The sequence below is a fragment of the Plectropomus leopardus genome, chromosome 6, assembly GCF_008729295.1.
Source record: "Plectropomus leopardus isolate mb chromosome 6, YSFRI_Pleo_2.0, whole genome shotgun sequence".
Taxonomy (NCBI): domain Eukaryota; kingdom Metazoa; phylum Chordata; class Actinopteri; order Perciformes; family Serranidae; genus Plectropomus; species Plectropomus leopardus.
In genome coordinates this window covers 28,594,487-28,617,005 of record NC_056468.1, presented here as the reverse complement: position 1 = coordinate 28,617,005, position 22,519 = coordinate 28,594,487, and the positions used below count along the sequence as shown (strand labels likewise).

Below are 22,519 nucleotides of genomic sequence, written 5' to 3'. Positions count from 1 at the left end.
GTTTACAAGGAGAAGAAAAGACGGTAGAAAATAGACTAGAGACTAGAGGCACTGGTGATGCCTTTGTTTTACCAACAAGCCGCTCATCCGACAAAGGTGTTAAACATCCAGTTATAATTTTATATCTAAGACCTACACATGGCCCAAAGTGGTGGCAGAGGTAGAACCCCCTTTTCATGTATTCATCCTGCATCTTAACCACTTCTGGAATGAATGTCTCAATGCTATACAGTGTAATGTAAGATAAAACTGCCTTAAACATTGCTTAATGTCTTGCAGTTGAAAACAATAAGCCAGCAAGCCAGGAGCCATAGAACAAGAAGGTGGGACAGATAAAAAAAAGGTAAAGATGAAAATATAGAGAGAGGATGGAAGAGGGAGAAAAGGAACTCAAAAAAATGAAAGAGGCGAATAGAAGTGGAATTTGCTATGAATAATAGCCCATTCATCAGTGCTAATTTGCTAGGCTAATGTTCTCACTGAGCCTAATGGGGAGATTAGCTGGGCAAATTAGCACTGATAAACGAGCAAACACGAACCATGGTGGTCAATCATGGAGCCCGCCATGTATTCATACCATACCCCGGCAATGGAAAGCATCTGTTCTAAATGAGATTTTAGTTCAAGTTCAACAATTAACTGCTCCTCATGGCCAAACTGCCTTGTAATAAATGTGGTAATAAATAGAGACACAAACAGGAACAGACATTAAAATGATCACATTAAATGCAGTGACAGAAAGCTGTACACTAATGGAGTAAGGTAAATTGGTAGATTGAAAAGGCTTTGCAGTTTGTCAGGTTGACAGCATGAAGGATGAATAAGAGCTCTTTTTTTATTTAAAGTGATTTAGCTTTGAAAACACAACAGGTGGCTAAAGATGTATTTTCAACCTGACCATGAGTGATAATGGTCATTAGTATGTAAAAACACAAGTAATGGGAATCTGGTTCACTACAAACTGGATTCATTTCAGTGAGTGAGGGGGTCGGGGGGATGGGGGTGGGGGGCGAGGGACACATCCCTCTCAATATTTAGAACATGTGCATTTAAATAGCAAATTACTTTTATTTTGATAGAATTATATTTACACCAAAAATTGATGTGAAAAAGGCACAAAGTGATGCATAAACATTTACCAGAATGCAGGAACGTAGCAGTCAAGTCTGTAAGATTTAGGGGGATTTGTGGCATCTAGTGCAGAGGATTATAGATTGCAACCAACAGAAACTTCTCCCTGTCAATACTCCTATAGTGTTCATTGTTGAGGAGGTTTTAACCATGAGCTGAATGATCCTCAGAGGTCTCATCCTCTCCAAAACAAATGGACCAGGTGATGGAAACCAGTAAAATCACTGAATAAAGAAGTTTCATGTTACAAATCTGCGTTTCTTCTGTGCTGTTTGGCGCACAGTAGACAGGCACCTGCTAATGTGTAATCACCTATTTTCTCTGATAACTTTAGATCCAGATATTCAGGGTTTTTTACCAGGAGCTGAATCATCAGCAGAGGTCTTTTCCTCTCCAAAACAATAAATATGTGTAATGTATTTAAAAAATAAACAAAAAATTGTTTTTTTGGAAGCTTATGTCATTGACGGGCTGTAAATTACTACTACGACTACTACTACTACTAACATTTCCATTTCTAACATTATATATACCCCTAAATCCTACACACTGGACCTTTAAGCGTTTGATACCAAAAATGTTCTTGTGGAGGACCCCCAATTTCATGTTTCCCTTCATTGTTGAAACAATGATGCCCTTAATTAGATCAAACTAAAAGAAAGAATTAAATTCCTCCAAAAATGTGTAGCATCTCCAATAGGACCAACTGTGTTGGATACTTTGCTGCTAGATATCCAATCAGACACAGAGCTGGTGTTTCCCCATCTGAACCATCAACAGCCACTTAAACACGCTGGTATCAAAAAGGACTTTGGGGGTTCTTCAATTCCTTCATTAATAAGTAACTCAATCATTAAAGTTTAAAGCATGCAGGTGATGCTCTTAACCAGAGTGATTTGAGAATGAGTGCAACAGTAGAGGAAGCTTGAATTTCCAGGATCACAACATTACAACCGATCAGCAGATTACAAGGTTCAGAGCAACTGTGCCCTGTGACAGCATATCCCTGCGGCCTTGGAAAAGGTCATACAGCATGGAGAAGTTAAGAGAAAGAAAAGAAGAGAACCAACGACTGCTTTTGAGCGATCTCAGTGGGATCCTTGAAGAACTCCATGAAGGATTTATGAATTGTTTTTGAAGGTCCACCAAACTGTATCTAATCTATGGGGATGTGACGTGCCTGGAATGAACAATAGCAGCCTTATTTTTAAGTGGGCATCTTCTGAGATTACACAGCTCAGAGCCAAGCTCATACACATGATTGGACAGGTTCGATGGGAAATCTTGAGCACAGATTAGTTGAACTTCAAGCAGTCGCCCATCGCTTTGTTTCGGATATTACAGCTTCTTCTTTGGAGAGAGATTTTAGGAACGTGTCAATGCAACCAAGGCCCAGGATCTGCTAATATGTGCTCACCTTTTTTTCTATGATAGCTTCATGTGCGTTGCCTTATTTCTGATCTAGACATTCCAGCAGATTTTCATTACAAATTCGTCAAATAACGCTGCTTTGTCAATGATTTTGGCATCAGACACAGATGCCAAAAGCCACCTTTCACAGCCGTGTGATACATCGCGGGGGGCGTCAGTTGGTAACACAGCTAAACAAAAGTTTTCCTGGTGTTCTGATACACCTCAAGTTGGCTGGACTGCACCTGGTGTGGCAGTATGATATACTAACAGCGTAACTTTAAAATGTAGCCAGACTGCACCTGTTGCTGCTGTGTGATCACTGCTGGATAGCATCAGGTTTAATCACTGTCAGTAACAACATAATATAAGGAGTGGGAACAAACAAACCCCAAACTTTCACCCCTGATGCCAGTGTTCACTTCACTCACTACACCATGATGTTTTTTTCTAAACCTAAACATGTGCTTTTCTTGTCTAAACTTATCCATGTGCTCTTGTGTACATGCCACCATTGGTTGTTGCATCCCGCAACATCAGCAGCAGATGCAGGCTGATACCTAGCATGTAATATGTAGATGTGGAAGTCAATTAACAATGCAGCTTGGGACAAAAGTGTGTTGGAAATTTGGGAGATATTTCCTTCTCCAAACCAAAAACTCTGTAATTTAAACCTGTAAAAACAACAAATAGAGCAGTTTGGCATTTAAAAAGAGGACACAACTTAAAAATACGCAAATGGCCCTATCTAGAGCCCATGTTTGGTTTATCCATTCTGGGCTAGTGTCGAGGCATGGCAGCACAACATGGCAATCTCTAGACGAGGCCCTGTCCCCTATGTACATATAAAAAGCATGATGCAAAAACATGCCAATACTTGTTTTCAGGTTATTTATCCACTAAAGAAAACATACTTATTGAATTCATTTTCTGCCAATGTATCTCCCTAAATCCTACATACCGGATCTTTAAAATACCTAACCTTTAAAGCTTATATAAAAACACAGACACAGTTATAGCAATTGCAGGATGCACTCTTGGCCTTCCTGGTTTTGATATCCATGAAAAAAAGGAACTTATTTGAATCAGTGTGATGAATAGTATCAGTGATTACAATAAATACTCAGATCACAGCTTTGGAGCAGGCTCAGTAATTTTCTCAAAATATCTTGTGTGTCCACGTGTGTCAGCAGGTCACAATATAAAGGACAGAAAGACATAAATTAAAATGCAATTACAATTACGGTATGTCCGCCTCTGTCAACTAAAAGGTGATTCACCATCAACCAGATAATTGAGCCTAGTGTTTTATACACACAAACTATATGGTGCTTTCCTCTCACTATCAAAACCAGCAAAGACACACACACACACACACACACACACACACACACACACACACACAGAGACATGTATATACATAAATGTACACACAGAGAGATGGGAAACAGCATTGTTCCCAGCTTGGGGGCTATTGTGTGAGGCTCCCTGCAGTGCAGTGTGAAAAGGACGATGTACTAAAAGAGGCAGCGATATTGAGAATTGCAAGTTTAGATAAACTAAAGCAGAGAGTGCTTCACTGTAAGGGAACCAGATAGGAAGAAAAACATGAACAATGTATTGAGCACATAAACCAGCTACTTATAGCTGAGAGTCTCTCAAGAATGGCGTCATACTGCAACAATGGAGGGCCACATAGACGTGATTCAGCCTGAAGAATACCACTTTGAGATCAATGTTGAGCAGCAGAAGCATTCATCATATAGTGAGTTAAAGGTAAAAGAGGAGAGGCTAGTCATGGATGGATTATCAAATGGGCCTATTGGGCACTGGTCCATTAAAAGAATTCCAACATAATGCAGTTATACAGTGTATACTTAGGCTACAGTAAGCCTGTTAAAGCCTATAAGGCTAAGTAAACAGCATATCAAGCCCAATAAAGAAATTTAGTTGAACATTTTAAATGTGTTTGACAGCAGAATGGCTGAGAAAATATAACCTGCTTCACTGGTTTTCTTCGATGTTTTCCTTACATATTTGCTTAGTCCTTTAATACATAAAAGCAACACTGGAGAGGAAAGTCAGTATCTATGCTTACATGCCTAAGTTGGGGTTTTATTGCAGTTTGTGCCTCTTGCCTATTTAGGGTCAGCTCTTTGCATTCATGTATGTATAAACGAGCCAACAGTTTGCACGGCTGTGAGGTCGAGATGCACAAACATTGCAGTGCCAACATTTTCAAGACGGTGGTTTACGACTGAAAGAGGGAGATGGTCTTCACATGGTAGAACTCATTTGATGCAAAAAAGCAAATTGGCACAAGCAGATCCAGCCGTTTCAATTTTTTTCCATATTATGATGTGATTAATAAACCAAAAACATGAAGTATGAATTTCTGATATTTTCTCAAAGGAGAACAAAGGATATAAGATTTACAGATCAAATGCACTAACCCAATTCATGCTGCCACACACAAGAAAGCAATTTCATCTCCTTTGAATTTTAATTTATTAATAATAACAAAATTAATATATGTATATGTACAAAAGAAAAAAAACATACCAGCTACATGCCTCACAATGTCTGGTGACTTCAAGAAAAAAATCCCTTTTGGAGACAGAGCCAAAGTGCAGCTGCAGTTCAGCCATTGTGCAGTAAAGATTGGTACTTCTACAATGGGAACATCTGTAGCTTATTTCAAGTGGGTCCCAGAATAATAAAAGAGACAATATGTTTTCATGAGCCTGGGTCCCAGGCCAAGAAAATAAAAACGTTATTCGAGTTCCAGGGTGGAAAGCTGCGGGAAGGGATTTCTCTCTGTTAGTAAAAATATCAGCTGTTTTCCCCCGGCTTGTTAAAATAAAAACAAACTTATCCTCAAACTCCTTTTTATAACTCCTGGGGTAACTTAGAGGTAAATGCTCAAACACACAGAAACACACACACACACGCCGCTTGGTTTAAAACTCTGAGCAACTGGTGTATCTCCAGTGCAGAGGAATGCAGAAGCAGCATAGAGGAGCCCCGTTTCTAAATGGGGCTCCTCTATCCTGCAACGAGGAGTGGCACCAACAATAAACACAACATAATAACCGGCCACAAATTTGCATATGAAGAATCCCCAAACTAGCATTGGCAGACCCAGACTCAAAGAGCGATTGAAGCGCACAAAGAAAAGAAGAAAAGACACAGAAGAGTGTCGGGAGTCGAAAAATGAGAAGCAACGGGGAAATTTGTGTAAAGAGACGGCTGAGCGGACATGTGTGCACATACACAGCTGTGCAGCGGATCACTGTCATTTCAATAACTGAATTCAAAAAGCAAAAAACGTTTCAAATTTTGCTCAAACACATCCAGAGACATTAATTACAATTCCAGCGATAATGTCAATCATTTTGCAAGCGATACAGCCAAAACACACACAATCCCCCATTCTTCTCCCTGACGCCACTCCTCTCACTCTTCCCTCATTTTCCTCTCCCACCTCTGTATATTTTTCCTCGCCCTCACACAAATGCAGAGCCCCAAAAACACACAAACACTGGCACTGTCCCGAGGTTGATGGCTGTCACCTTTGTGTACTCAGCCTCTTTCAGGAGCCAGCAATGCAAATAACACCCTTATGAATATTCATGACAGATTTGAGATGGAAAGAGAGAGCGAGAGAAAGCGAGAGAGAGAAAAGAGGAGACGGGAGAGGGAAGAAAGGAAGACGATGACAGGGAAGCTGAAGGATGGAGAGGAGTGAAAGTAGAGGAAGAGTGCTGTAGACAGAATGATAGCGCAGACTGGATTAGGGGAATAAACAGAGACGGAGTGACTGTGTGGGTTAAAGGGAGAAAGAGAGAGGGACTGTGTGTGTGTGTGTGTGTGTGTGTGTGTGTGTGTGTGTGTGTGTGTGTGTGTCTATTCAGCCATAGAGTGTTAACCAGTAAACCAAATATTTCTGGTGACAGACACTTTGCTGACTTCTCAGGGGAATATCAGAGTGAAAAGATGATAATGTCAGTAAGAGCAGAGTTTTCAGTAGAGGGGGCAGATGTGTCATATTTAAAAGTTAGATCACTGACAGTAACACCTAAGGTCCTTGAAATTTAAATATTTAAGAGAGCTCCTCTTCTTAATAAACGTTAAGCTCCATTAAAGACTTTGACAAACAACAACAAAAAAAAAAAGACCCAATTTGAACTACCCTACAGGTGAAACAGTCCACCATGTCAGAGCTCTAGTTTATCAGGCTGTTCTCAAAACAGTTTTTTTTTCTTTTTTTTTCATTCTTATCATCAGTCAATAATTTGTGTGTAACCCACGTATTTTAGTAAAGCTGCGATCAGGTGACCAATGCGCTGTCGGGAGTAAACAAGGAAGCGGTCCCGAGTGGTCTTATAAGGAGACATTTTAAGATACATACTCACCACGTTTCCTTTTTCCTAAACCTGACCAGAGAAATCATAGACTTTCCCACCATATTTTTTCCATGGAGGCTTTCATTCAGAACCATGTGAACTGTATGAACTTTAAGGCATGTCCTCAAACCAAATCTATTATCTAATTCTAATCCACGTACGTTGTTTAAATTCTTGTTGTTTTAATCTGCTGTTTTTAACTCTCCCTTGTTAACTGCCTCTTTGTGCACTCCTTTAGTCTGTATATTTCAGTGCATATATGTAGATTTACATGCAAACTTGATCTTTAACATGCAAACAAATATGTTGAAATGAAAGTTTATTTATCTCCCAATTTTCACATCTTAGTCCCTCATAGAAGTTTTTGGCTGACTTTGTCGTGGAGGGTGATGAAATACCGGCCAAGCTGTAGGTCACTGTTTGAGACCATCAGACAATAAAAACAGTTGTTTTTTAACGAGTCATCGCTGTGTTTCCAGCAACTTTTACGCCACCAAATGTGGGCATTTTTTAGCGACCTGTAACTGTGTTTCCACTGGGGATAGTGCCAACGAAAGTGTTTGTTTTTTTACGGAGACATCACTGCTTTTCCAGCTGGGATTGTGACACCAAAAGTGGTTGTTTAAAGCAAAAATATGATATTTTCCTAGCCATAACTAAGTGGTTTTGTGCTTAAACGTACCCTCACATTAACCATATCATTGTTGAAAAACAAAAAAAAATATGTTTGAACATACTGGCTACATAACGTACAAATGTAACGCATCCGTGATTGTGCAGAAATGTTCAGTGCCTAATAACTGGGTTGATGTGAGGCAGCATGAGTGACTTCAAAAAGCAAATCAAGTCTTAATAGAGTTGGTCTAACACAAGATTAGCCGACTCACTTTTCCAAAACAAAACTACTTGACAGAATGATACCACAACAGCTACAAAATGGCACAAAACTGGCCACTGTGTATTGTTTATACATTTTCATCATAACTTATTAGCTTAGCTTTTGTGACATTAAGGCTGCCGCTGGCCGTGGTTAAATGTAAATGTTCCTCAGCACTTTCTGCAAGAAATATTCACTAAACCACTGTGCCGCTGACTGTAGGCGCCAGTCTGACCTCACAGACTCAGCAGAAATTTTACAGACTGGCTCCTGGCATAAGATATTAAGCCACTGAATAAAGCAAATGTACATGTTCACCACATAATGTGTGTGTCAGCTAATATTGGGGACATATGTAACACAGTTTTATGGGTCTATAAATCTACATACTACATGTGAATGATTGCTTTAATATGTGTGGAAGTGTACATGTGTCTGTGTGAACTCTCCCAATGTTTAAAAAAAGTCTAAATGAATTTCTGACATTTTTATCACCTTATTTTATATTTCAGCTTTTCTAGTGTGTGTGGTGTGTGTGTGTGTGTGTGTGTGTGTGTGTGTGTGTGTGTGTGTACATATGACTGTCGTCAGTGTTACTATAATCTCTCATATGATCGGATTATTTGGCTGTTTATAGCAATCAGTGCTGCAAATGACCTGTAGAGAACCATTGCCAATATCAAGCTCTCTTTAATGTAATAGTGGAGAATTTTAGGATGCATAAGGACATAGCAAAAAAATTATTAGGATGAATGAAAATAAATCCAGTAATTCAAACTGTGCAGGTATAACGTACCTCCTTTAAAATGCAGGCAGAGGTATGATGCATTAAATTGCCACATAAAGTCTAGTTAATTTTCATAGCCCAGCATCTCAGGCGATGTCTGTTTAGGCTTGCGCTAAAAATGTGCAGATATATTTACAATGATCCCCTTCAACTCTATATGACCCACACTGGCAGTGTGTCACCTCCACTGATGTTGAGCACATCCCTTCAGGTGTCTTAGAGCCACAGGAGTATCTCAGCTGCTGAGGCCTTCAAGCCATGCATTGTTATGACTTCTTCCAGCAGATTCCCCCACTAAAGTAAAGCGCCACTAACACAACATTACCATATATCTACAGCTCCAGAGCCCTGCTTTCTGTCCCAACATTTTTATCATTCCAGGTAATGAAGACAAAAATGAAGACAGCTGAGTTTATTCTCCATCAGGGAGGCATTGTGTTCCTTACTTTTCCACCTCATGGTACAATGTCATTGATCAAGCTTTGCTAAGCTTGTCTATTAGTCGCAAGAGGTGTCAATTACTTTTGTTTTTGTTGGCCAAATTCTGTGTTAAGTCTGAAACTGAACAATTTCTTAGATAAGTTTCACTTTAAGTTAACTTTTTCCTGCATGCACTCTGTGAGAATTTGTAAATAATTATTTCGATATAATTTTGCTGTTGTTAAACGTAGTCCACAATTAATGAATCAATATGTTTGCCGTGTTCCTTAAAGGCATGTGAGAAAGTCTTCTTCACAAGTTCAAGGTAACACGGCATGATTAATTTATGTACAAAGACTGTTTCTCCGGCACTTCATGCTTATAAGGATTGTAGCAGACAGGCATTATTTTGCTTGTAAATGTATTTTCATCACAGATTTTAAAAACATCCTTTAGTGTTTTGCAAGATTTTCTTTTTGCCTCATAATAGTCAACAACCTCATATTTATCCACTGCACAGTAATTCTTACCCCAGACAGTCTTTCACTAGTTTTTTAAGGGGCAAATGTTGGTGCTCAAAGGTCAAAACTGCTCAGTCTGCTATTTCTTGTCATTTTGACAGTGCATAATTGTCACCTTTAGTCCTGTATAATTTAGTGTCACTCATCAGTTAGGTTTAAAGTTGATCTCAGTTTAGAACGAGATTGTCACTCTCAAAGTGGTATATGCCAGAGTGTAAGACGCACTCAAGCAAAGTGTCTGCTACTCTGAGAGAAATGCAGTGCGCAGTGTCATGCATGTTCACACTTCAGAGGAGTTAGCTCAAAATTCAGATCACATAGATTGAAATGAACCAATTTGAGTTCATAGTTTACCATTTGAATTTTGGACTGAGCTCAAAGTCCAAGATAATAAACTAGTTTACATTCACATCTTCTGTTATTTTAATAAAAATTCATTCTCTGGATCATCATTTACTTGTAGATATTTCCTAGGACTGGTCCAGTGTTTTAACTTGTTTGTTCAGACCTGGTCAGACCTGCCTATTATTGTAAGATTTTTTTCCTTTAACTCACTGATTTGTTCATAAAAGTCCTTCAAATTGGACTTCAGCAGTTAAGGAAGTTGCACTGTCTGCAGGCATTGTGTCGACATGCATGCCGGGTGCCATATATCCAAATGCTGCAAATCTGAAAATCTGTAAAGCAAGTGCTGTTAATTGTCGCAACTGATGTATTCAGCTTGCCGTTCATGAAAAATATGAGCACATGCAATGAACCAGCTCTTTTAGCACATTCATGTGTAACTTCTGTTACTTTGTTAACCAATGGGACAATCACCTTAATGTACTCTTAGGAGAAAGAGGGAAAGAGATGACAAAGTTTGACAACCTATTTAAGTACATATGCTTTGGCAATACTTACAACTCATAGCTTATTGCTCTTTTTCTTTAAATAAATATATAGTTCTACAAATGTTTTCATTGTAAGACAAAGAGTAGCAATACAAAAGAACACAAACAGCTCATCCAACACTATCAATCACTAGAATAGTTTCCAGTTTTTTGGTAATTGTGGGCTTTTTTTTCCAACACCCTGAGAGCCTTTTCATGCCCGATTTACAGAAATACAACTAATTCCCATTTTGTCTTTTGTGGCTTTTTAAAGACATTATAAAATGCATTTGTCATATGGAGGAGTTCAGCACAAAGAGCAGCAGAAAAAAAAGAAAAACAAGGACACTGACACACAAACACACATAAAAAGAAAGGACACTGAAGCAGAGAGACAAAAATGAGAATCACACCATCACACACAATGGCTCAACAGGATATACTCCCAAAGGACACATTTTTTTAGACACCCATAAAACACGTACACACTCATATTGTAACCAGTGAATAGGAATATGTATGCCAAGGCAGATGAGCACATATGCAAGAATACAATAACACTAACAATCACATGCTGTGCTTACTTAAGACTGCAAATACACTTATTCACACACAAACACAGACAGTCACAAAAACAATTGATTCTCTCTCCGTGCTGGTGAAAGGGCATTTGAGGTGAAATCAATGGTGGAGCTTTGTGGAATAAAGGCATCCTGGGCATATTGTGTATGTGCTTGTGTGTGTGTGTGTGTGTGTGTGTGTGTGTGTGTGTGTGTGTGTTGTGTGTGTGTGTGTGTGTGTGTGTGTGTGTGTGTGTGTGTGTGTTGTGACACAGAGGAGAAGGAGTGTGTACAAGGTGTAACCACCAGAGATAACTAGCTGGTCCTTAGAAGTACATCTCCCCTCTGATCCTAAGAAAAATCCACTAATCCGTTCACACACAAACACGCACATGCACACACTCACATACAGAGAAGAGGACACACACAGAAACAATGGGACAGTAAATACAGGCTGCATACCAAAACAAATGGCTATTATAATACTAGTCACATAAAAACAGAGAAAAACGAGAGAACACAAGCAGAGACAGAAAAAAATGTATTTGCCTTTTGATAATCGTTGTCTCAATCTGTCTCTGTGCAGTAGATCTCACACACATACACACGCATAGCATTTATCCCCTCATCAGTAATCATCTCGCTAATTAACTAACCAAACAACGATAGCACACAGTTCAAGACGACAGCTTTTTAATGAGGGAGATGCTAATCACTTTGACCCTCAGTCTGTCAAAATTCCCACTGCTGAAAAATGCTGTAATGCTCAACTAAACATGGATTCAAAGCATCAAAACTTCTGTGGCACGGGTTTCCACGAATTGAAACACTGTTAAATATATCTGGCTGAACGCTCACTAAATTGGAGCTACACAGAACATGAATTCATCATCAAGTTTTGTCCTCTTTTCAACCTTTTGAAGTTAGAAGCGATGGCATGCAGAGTAGAGAGCTGAGAGATGCTAATTAATTTGTGTCTTTTGTTTTCTAATACACTGAATTAGGATTAATGCATGACTATGGAAGTTCTTGATTAGCTTTAGGAGCAAATGCCATATTGTGGACATTCCAGCATTAAAAAAACTTTTTGACATGTTAGCAACTGTAGGAATTAGGGCTGTATCTGCTTCCTTTATAGTTAGATTAACAGGTATGCAATTTGGCAGCAAGACTAGGCTTTTGAAATTTTGTAGCCCACCATGCTTTCATACTGTGTTTTGTGTACAAAAAAAAAGCTGGCACAAAACTTGGACACTGAATCAGGCGCCTATTCAACCAAAAAAAAAATAAGAACGTTAAAGGAGCTGTATGCCACATTCATAGCATTATATTTAAACATCTAATTGCCATGTAAAAAATATAGTGGAGTAATGGGTTCCTGAGCAGAGAACAGTTTTGCTCCCTGTGTGTATGTTGTAATCTAGGCTTCTCTGTTTGTTGTTGTGGTAGACAGTCCAGACACATTTGCATGTTGGTGCATGTGAGTCCCCGTGAGCTCAATATGCTGCTCTGCACTGCACTCAAACTGCTGGTAAGGATGTCCTGATCCAAGGTGGTGGAATGGCTTTGTTGTGGAAGCCTTAACACTACATTAACAACAAGTTAACACTTTTTGCTCTGTCAGAACAGTTAACATCGTTAGCAGCGATCTGCCAGCTCAGCAGCCTCCATGTTGAAAAATGGTATATGGACTTCACACACACATTTAAGGCAATCAATAGCTGCTACCATACAAAGTGACACCTGCTTATCAGATAAACATAAATATGCACTCGCAATTTTGGTTTCAGTATCTTGCATGCAGCAGCCTGTAGCTCCTCCAAACCTTGCTACTTTTTTGCTGTATTTTGCTATATTTTTCTGTTTTTTCAACACCTTGGCCCCCCTTACGATAAAGAAACACTTATCAACATCGGGGAAAGTTTTGGGGGGTTTGGACTGAATGCAGACTCTTTATGAATGTTCCACTCAAAATGCATCGCAATAGTAAGATTGCAGTGAGGAGTGTGTCCTAGATGACTTTTATGTAAAATATGACATCATTATATACATTCTCCATTGTTGCATGAGGCAAAGAAGAAACATGGCAGGAAGTTCTGCATCGGAGACCTGTTCAATAATCAGAAACCTGGGGATGATCTAACATTAAAAGGATGATATAACAAGCTGAACAAATAACCTCTTTTTGATTAAAAACCTTTTTTCTTTTTTAAAAGTCAGGTGAAAATGTTGAATAACACAATAAGCACAAAAACACATCTACTCTTTTTTTTCTTTTAGTATTTCTTAATTAACCAAAAGGTCTCTCCATTTCATAATCTCCTCTTGTCCTTTCAAAATGAATCTTGGCAAGCCCATTTAAGTGTGGCACATTATCTTGGTATTCTTATTAATATCTAAGCTTGAGTAACAGTGACAAAAACCAATTACTGACTCATCTAGCACATGTCTCATATGTCTTTTGTGTTCTTTCAGCCATAAACATGCTTAAATGTCTTTTGGTATAATTTTCATTCAGTCATAGTCTGTGACTCTGGCACTAGATCTATAATAGGTCTTGGAGCAGCAGGCTGCAGTGAATGTGCATTGGATAGACAAAGATACCTGAGTTTTAAAATTTACATACTTCATTTTACCTGTTTTGTTTTTTAACTGAACTTCTCTTACACATTTTTGTACATCATCATCATCATCTGGATTACTAAAATTGTAGCAAATAAGAAGGTTCTGCCACTATCTGCAAAACTGGCTTTATGTACAGACTTTTATAAAGGTTTTTTAAAGTCTTGCTTTTTATTTGAGGGCAAAAGGAGACTTGTTGCCAGCATTTTTTTTGTCTCTGCCTTACTATGACAATGTGTAATATATGAATGCAACACACACTGGAGTCTCTCTATCATGGAGCACTGAAATTAATTACAAGGTCAAAGCCCATACTCAGCATTGCTCTCTGTGCGCTTGGTTTGGATGGTTCACCTTGACCACCCGCAGACTTAACCATTGGCACATTCTTATTTGTAAAGCTATTCTTGGTCTATTGTCTTACCTACAGATCTACATCCTACAAAAAGTATAGAAGGTTAGTGTCTTCACTCCAATTACTTATTTTTATAAATAAAGTCCATACTGAACTGGGAAAAGGGTGTTTAAGTATGCTGCTCCCTCTGCTTGGACCAGTTACCTAAATCTTTGGGAGTTGTTTTCATTAGATGCATTCAAAGTGTTTCTAAATGACTTGGAGGAATAACAAAGGAGTGTTGTGATAATAGAAATCTAGTATTCATAGTAAAAATTCAAAAATACAATTGTGCAAAAAAAAGGTCCAGGTTAGAAGAGATATATCTAGGAAGAGCTGTGGTTGGAGGAGGTTTGAATGATACAATTTAAAATCTGAAAATGGTGAGTTGATGACTCAAACAAAAATGTGACTGAATTGGAGGAAGAAGACTTGGCAGTATAACTCAATCAGTGCTGACTGTTTCAGACATCCATGAACACAGTTTCAGCTCGTGCTTTGTAGACAAGTACTCTCATCACAAAGTGACAAAGTCATGTACGGTTATGTGAGACTACAAGCCGAGTGACAGGTGATACAGCAAGGATGCCCAATCCAATTTAGCAAATGTGTGTTGCCTCAACTCCCCCGTCCTCGCATCTCTACCTTCTGAAAGAGCTTTAGAGTGATGACGAGATGCAAATGCATGAAGCTCCTCACTTCCCTTCTCTCTGCTCTTACCCAGTGCGGTCTTCTCCTTTTCTTTCTTTTTTATACATTGTCTTTCTCTCCGTTCCTTCCTGTCTCCGTCTGTCTGTCTGTCTCTCTCTCTCTCACTCGTCCTCTCTGCGTGTCCCTCCATCTCCTCAGCAGTTTATCATAATCACATCACCCCACTGTGATGGAGCACACTTAAGGCTTATTATGTGTCTCAAACACACACACACACACACACACATGGACACACTCACACAGGAATGAGATCCACTTAAGCCTTATTACATGTCTGACTGTGCTTCTAACATGGGGGATTATCCAGGGGACTGTATGCCAGGGCAGAGGGCAAGGGCTGCAGGTAGGATGGGCGGGCACACACACACACACACACACACACACACACACATATGCACGCACGCACGCACACACGCACGCACGCACGCACACACACACTCAGCAGGGGTGTTTTACAACAAAGACAGTGTTTGTAGGGGCAACCAAACTCATCACTTGCATGTGTGTTTATATGTGTCTGTGCTTGATACACACACAGCATACAAGAATGTACTGTATAGCATCTGTATATGTGTGTGTGTGTGTGTGTGTGTATGTGTGTACTGTGAAGAAGTATACATGGCAGAGAGTGAGCACAGGATGTCGGTGGAGTATTTATTTCCCTCCATCTGTGTGACCGTGTGTGTGTGTGTGTGAGTTTTATCAGCAGGTAGCGCGACACTCTCCTCCACTGTCCTCAGGTGACAGAAACACACAACTGTAATCTGGTTGATAATATAGCTTTTTTTCTGCATCTTTTGATCAATTATGTCGAAGAATAATTATTGTAAAGAACAACCTGGTAAAAAGTTGAATCAGATCGTTTACGGTGCTTTATGTTATTGTGAATTGTGCCTTATGTCAGTTCTCACTTGTTTTTTTGGGGTTTTTTTGTATTCGAATTCCGGCTGCCAAGGATCATCTTCCCTACAAGTATTTCATGAGTAGTGCCTTTGCGTCCTTGACCTACTGGCATTTGAAATAACCTGTTTGAATTGCAACACAGAATCAAATCACTCATCATTTACACAAGTGCAAGTGCATTGCTGCCACACAGAGGTCCACTTTGCTAGTGCCCTATAATTTCTATACAGATTTACCATGAATTGACATTACAGAAAAATGTCAATTCATGGTAAAGCTATGTGTGATTTCATAAAAATTACGAAGTTTTTCTAGTGTCCAGACAGTTTAAGACTTGGTGAGCGTAACACCTAATTTCATTACAACTCGTATAAATTTTGCCTGGTCTGACCATGCCATGTGGGTATGTACCGAATGTGCTTAATTGACTCCCGTTGGCTTTGTTGCAACTGTTACCATCAGACAAATTAAGATGACTTTCCACTAAATAATTCCAGTATTGTGCCCTTAGAACCCATACAGAAATGTACCCTAAATCTGTTTAGCATTTCATTGTAGACAGAACTCTTACGTGTAGATGGGCCAGAATATATGAATGCACATCACCACTTGCATCAAAAACAGAATTATATACTAAAACACCTTATCAGGCATTTGCAAAAGACAACACAAAGAATCTGACATCCTCTTCCTGGTTCACATTGGAAGGGTATTATTGTCATTCAGAAATATGCAGCAACTGCAGCGATTCTAATAACAACGTGCAGCTTTCATTATGTGAAATCGATTTCCCTGACATTCTGCGCAAATGATCTGAAAAAACGTTCAAGCCTTTTGTGAAAAGGAGAAACATTTGACATGTGCCAATTACCGTGTTCAGTGTGTTCCAGGTTTTCTTTGAGTGAATGTGAGACTGAAATGGTGAAAAATGTATTTAAAGTTGCTCACAGTCTCTCTCTAAAATGTTCTCAATAGTTCTAACCTCTCAGGGGTATATTGTTTTAGTGATGCTAAATTCAGCCTCGGTGTTGTGTGTTGGGATGTTCTCCGGATCGAATAATTAAATGCAAAAAAATGATAAATCTGTCATTTGTCAGCCTGAAATCCCTAAAGTCAGTGAAATGATGAGGCAGCAATGGGATGCAGATGCACGCTTAGTCTAGATCAGGGGTTGTAAATTCATTTTCCACCGGAGAAATGAAAAGAAATTTGTTTCCTGGGATACAGCCGCATGAAAACATATTGCCTATTATGGTGGAAACCATGTAGGTGACCTCTCAAAGCACACCTGAGAAACATTTTGGGTACCACCCTTAAGTTTGAGAAACCAAAACCCTCTCTAATTTTATGCCTCTTCTTTTATTTTCTTGTCTCCCCAGTTCCTCTCATTCACCCTTTCCCTATCCCACCTCTCATTCTCTGTTTTCTTCTCTCCTTGGATCAGTCATGAATAGTCATGAGGTTGTTATTTGCATTGCTGGCTCCTGAAAGAGGCTGAGTACACAAAGGTGACAGCCATCAACCTCGGGAGGCAGCGGTGTTGAGAGATGAGAGAGAGCAGATGAGAAGGAGACAAATAAGTGGAGGTGATAGAAAAAAGATTCGGAGAGAAACCTAAGAAAAGGGAAAACGAGACAAAAAGAGACCAGAATACCAAATAAAACTTAAGTCAAACAACTCAGATGAAAGTATTTGTGTTCCTACCTCAGTATAAACTGCTCTGTGTTTGAACCAGTCTTCATGTAGATGCCAAACGCCACCGTCTTGCCAAGTCGAACTGGGCTGGGTGGCACCAGAACCTCCACATTTTCATCCAGTCTCAATTTTTCTCCTTTGGCAGAAACCGGGCCCATTGTCATTACCACCGAGCCAGCTTTGAGCATGTCCTGAAGACCCCCATCCACCAGGGGGCTCCACTGTCCCCCGAGACCCAAGCCCAGGCCTCCAAGAGGCCCGACATTTGCACTCTGACCCCTCCATGGCTCATTAACAGTAGAGGGACACTCCTGATCAGCTCCTTCCACTGGTATAATCGAGTAATACACATCCACTGATGGTAGAGTCACTTCGGGAGGTCTTTTTCTCACTTGTGGCGGTGTAAACCAAGCTGGGGGAATCTCCAGACGGACAACACAGATGCCAGATGGTCCCACGAGTCGGCAGCCCGCCGAGGGTGCTGCTTCACTGGTGTCACGGATGGCCACAGCTCTGACACATGGGAGGAGGGCTGTAGGAGGCGGGTCGGGCTCATCCCAGCGCCTCCCCACCAGATAAAACAGCACCTGAGGACAAAACAAATGCAGATAATAATAATATTGCCATAATGGCTAAATTAGTAGACAGACAGCTCTACAAGCAATTTTCTTCTTTCTTTCTGTGTAGATAGATGTCTGCATATGCACTGAGTATATTCTTTAAAGCTGCACTAATCGATATTTTTACATTAGCAATGGATAAAATTACAGTGTGATGTGAAAGGTGTTGCTTGTAGTGACAAACCCAGAGAGAGTTATCAATTACCCTGCACCCCTGCAGCTTTATGGTTCATTTTCTAGCCTGCAACTTTATTGTTTTGGTTCAATCTCACAGTTTGCACCTTTTTTAAAGCCAAAGAAGACACTTCAGTCAGTCAGTATTAATTATATGATAACTGAATCCACGAACAAATAGACAAACATACTATAAATTGATACATGAAATCCTAATGTAATGGAATTTATTCATGCTTCTTGTTTAGCATTATCATATTGGTAAATAAATCCAGGCAAAAATAAATATCCACTGCACTAACACCTGCTAACACCTGCTAACATCTGGCTTTTTAATGCAATAGAAAATTGTACAACTGGCATCCACACCCCTGTCAAATGACTCTGCAGTAGAAAAAGGTATTTATTGCCTCAGGCTCTGATTGGCAATGACGAAAACACAACACCAGGGTGAAAGCAGTAATTTTAGCTGCCTAACCGGCCTGATGCAATGACATGTGGCCACTATATACCGTCTCTCTCCACCTAAATGGCATTAAAACATTGTTCCAAATTAGTCTGCACTGACATTGAAGGAGAGACTAAGTCATAGATATATAAAGAAAGTAACCATGGTAGTGTTTTCACAGACCTCTGTCCATGCTGCTTTTTAATGCAACCTGTTTGCTAGACTGTCCAGACGTCAAATGGACACACCAAAAAAAAAAAAAAAGTAAGTATGAGTGCGCACACACACACACACACACACACACACACACACACACACACACACACAGACACTCATACATAAAGGCATACACTGCTGCAGAGCCAAGTGCACAGCTCTGGTCTACTGGCAATGGGAAAGAAGTCTATCCCCTATTTGGAGCAGGGTTTAACCATTTTACCTGCGTGCATGCACTAATCTGGTGGAAAAGGGGTATAAATGTGTTAAGAGTTTGTCACACCACAGAACAATGTGGCACTAACCTCAGCCAGATGTGAATGATTAAAAAATCACTAGTGATATGAAATTAGGTATCAAGATCATGACAACATTAGCAGTATTCTCTGCTCGAGACACTGGAGCCAGTCCGCTGTGGGAGCTGAAGCGAAGATTGAACGGCTGCGGAGCACGAGGTTCAGGTTTGCCCATGAACAGTATTACTCCATAAATGTTTTCACATATTTTCAAGTATTTTGCATAAAATGTGTTATATATATATATGTGTGTGTGTGTGTGTGTGTGTGTGTGTGTGTGTGTGTGTGTGTGAAGAAGCCTAAAACTTTATTCACTTGTATTAAAAGAATTAAAGTCAATGAAGATTAAAACTGGCAGTACCTGTATCCAGGGTCGTGTTGACCCCACTTTGGGCACCACCACTTGACCTTTGACCTTCCAATTCAGAGTCACCTGGTTGGTCGTCAGTAGCAGATGCGGTGGCGGACCCTGAAGCAGCTCCACTGGGATTGGCTGCTCAATGCTAAGGTTTCCGTAGCTGCAGTTGACGCTGGGCAGGGATTGCGGGACGCCGATAGCTGGTTCCAGCTGGTGGAGGAAGAAGGGCTCAGTCCGTGATGACAGGCTGCCATTTCGCATAACCTCCTGATTGGCTTCTCGTAGAAAGAAGGCGGAGTCAGCACCACTTAGTTGGCACTGGGCGGGGAGGTAGGTGGGTAGGGAGGAGGAGAAACGGGGCTGGGAGGAGTCCAGGCCTCCTCCTGGTCCGACTCCTGCTGCTCCTGCATGGCTGTCACACACTGAGATACGGGAAGAGAAAATGAGGAGGAAAAGATTAATGTCATTATAATTATAAAAACATGCCTTTCATAAAATAACTAATGCAAAGCCTGGCTAAAACATGGAAAGCTTAGTGTCATTTGTAACTGAAAACCAAAGCATCCAAATCATCTATTAAAGTCAAGTCAACAAACAGTGCGTAAATCTGAGACTCATTGACCTGCGAAATGCATTTTTAGTGGATACACACACTGATATAAACGCATGCGCACATCTTTCAACTTTTTCACAGATTCACACATGCATTACAAACTGCTGCCACAACATACACAACAGTACAGTGTTTCTTCACAGTTTCTCTACAAGGAGAAATGAGCATAAACACATCAGCAGTCAAGTATACAAGAGTGATCGACTCAGCATCACACAGGGCTCTACATTAATGCATCACTTTATTTAAAATCTCCATTCAAAAGGCATTACACCAGCATATATCAAAAATGACACATTGCTCTTTGGTAGTTTATTTCCATATATTTACATCCAATATTTATTCATTTCCGAGTGTATTTACCAGACATTTCGCAAAGATTGTGAGTGTTTGGAGCCGGGGATTACCGGGGTTTTGGGGCAGTATCTCATTTCCAGAGAGGACAAGGGGTTGCAGTGACTGCACAGTGATGGGAGGGAGTTTTTATCCCTTCTCGTTATCCTCCATCACTCAGTGTTTGTTATTCATCTGCCATTTGGTTGGTCAGCATTATATTGTGCAAGGCATAGAGCTACCAGACTGATCACTTATTGTTAACTCTTTGAATATGAGATAAATGCTAACACGAGCCATGATGGTTTTGTAAAGTCCAGTAAGAGCTTGCTACTTTTATGGCCCGGGTATGAGGTTAAGCTACCATGAAAGCTAGTTAGAGTTGGTAAATTCTTTTTCATTTTAGGGACTGAAATTCTTTTTTTTCAGATTCACAATAGGAGTCATGGGAACTATGCAAACACACTATGTTTTGCCAAAATTAGTTTTGGTTATTTTACATTTGAGATTTCTGTTGTTTTTTTCTCTGTACTCTTCTCACAAGTATAAAGTGGGTGGAGCTGCATTGGATAAAGGGCGTGTCAGCTACTTCTTTGCAACAATGAGGTTTTAGCAACATTTTAATCAGAATCAGATGATGGCAGGGTTTTTTTTTGTTTTTCTTTGTGATTTAAACCACTAGCAACACTGAATAAACCACTTTCACGTCACAAACCTTGTAACTTTAGCGCTGCTCATTGCACTTAGGCTTCTTACTACGGTGGCTGCCACAAAAAAGCAGATGGCCGCATCTGGAGCCTGTGTTTAATTTGACCATTCTGGGCTACTATAAAAGCATGGCGGTGCAACATGTCAGTCTCTACAACGCGCTCCCTATGTAGATATAAACAGTTCATTTTAAGGTTAGGAGAAGCAAACAATTCTTATTTTCAGGTGATTACACCTAAAGAAAACGTATTATATCATATTCCATGTCTGCCAATATATCCCAATGATTATAATACACTGGTCATTAAAGTTTTGAATGTTCAATGTTCAAGATGTCAAACAAAGATTTGAAGCCGAGCCTTCAGGGACTGCATCTACATCTATCTGTGCCTTCTTAAACGCTTTCATAAATGTAGATATTTGAATCAGCCTTTAGTTTCCACTGCTAAGAAGATTAAGAAGTTAAGTTTTTTAAGCAGATTAAAAAGTTAAGTTTGATGTGTTTGGCCAAGCAGTGATGGGCAGAGAAGCCATACTTTTCAGTGTACTCAATAAATAGAATCTGTTCCTTAAAAAGAGTTATACAAAAGGTTCTGTTAAAAGATTTGTGCAAAGAATTGTTTAATGCTGGCCCAGAGCTCCAACAACATACACCTGAACTGAAACACAGCTAAAAGTTTAATCAGGTTGGATAAGGGTATTGTGTACAAACTAAAAGTTAAGCCCTACCTTAATTTGTGCAACATGCACATTTTCACAACACCTAATTACTGAATAAAATATTTGGTATTGCTTCTACTTCCAGATTTCCAGAAATCAGAGGGAGAGAAAAAGGTGAGCTTGAGCGACTCGCTCAGGGCTGTGATGTCTCGAGAGGTCGGGAGCTTTTTTCCTGGAGCTTTTGAGGTGTAGGTGCAGGAAATGAAGACAATCAAAACGATGCTTTCTGACTTAAGCTCAGTGTATTCACTCTTCTTTACAATGTCAACTTATTATTTGAGACAGAAGTAACAGAAAACAAAAAACAGTTATGTAAATCAAAACTCCAGCTCACTGTCTCCTGGGTAACATAACTAAAAACTCTGTTCTTCTCTGTCTGTCTCAATCACTCCCCTCTCTTCAACAGCCACTGACTCCCCCTCCCTTCCAGCTCCGCCACAATCAGCTGATTTGTTTCAGCTGGGTAGCAATCAGTGCCCTGGCTGCCTGCCTTCTGGCTTATTGTGGGTCTTGTAGTCTTTTACTGGATGCCATGATAGTTTGTAATCCCTGCTGCAGCCACTGAGAGGGAATGTATCTCCCCTCAATGGGCCTCGTTCACAAACAGTCTGTATGCACAAGTCTGTAATTAATCAGTATTTTCTTACCTGAATTTGTTCATACTCTGTGAAAAAATTTAGAACTGCCTCAGACCATGTGTTCATGCAAATGATGATGGTTTGGC

General features: G+C 39.9%; 1 protein-coding gene across 1 annotated transcript in view; it reads right to left on the bottom strand.

Annotated features, from left to right (window-relative positions):
- si:dkey-215k6.1 (transmembrane protein 132C) overlaps positions 1-22,519 on the bottom strand; it is a 322,194-nt gene that overhangs the window by 195,083 nt on the left and 104,592 nt on the right. The window contains exons 2-3 of the mRNA XM_042488311.1: positions 19,425-19,843; positions 17,319-17,896 (exon numbers count right to left, since the gene is read on the bottom strand). Coding sequence (XP_042344245.1) covers positions 17,319-17,896; positions 19,425-19,843 — 997 coding nt within the window. The remainder of the gene's footprint in view (positions 1-17,318; positions 17,897-19,424; positions 19,844-22,519) is intronic.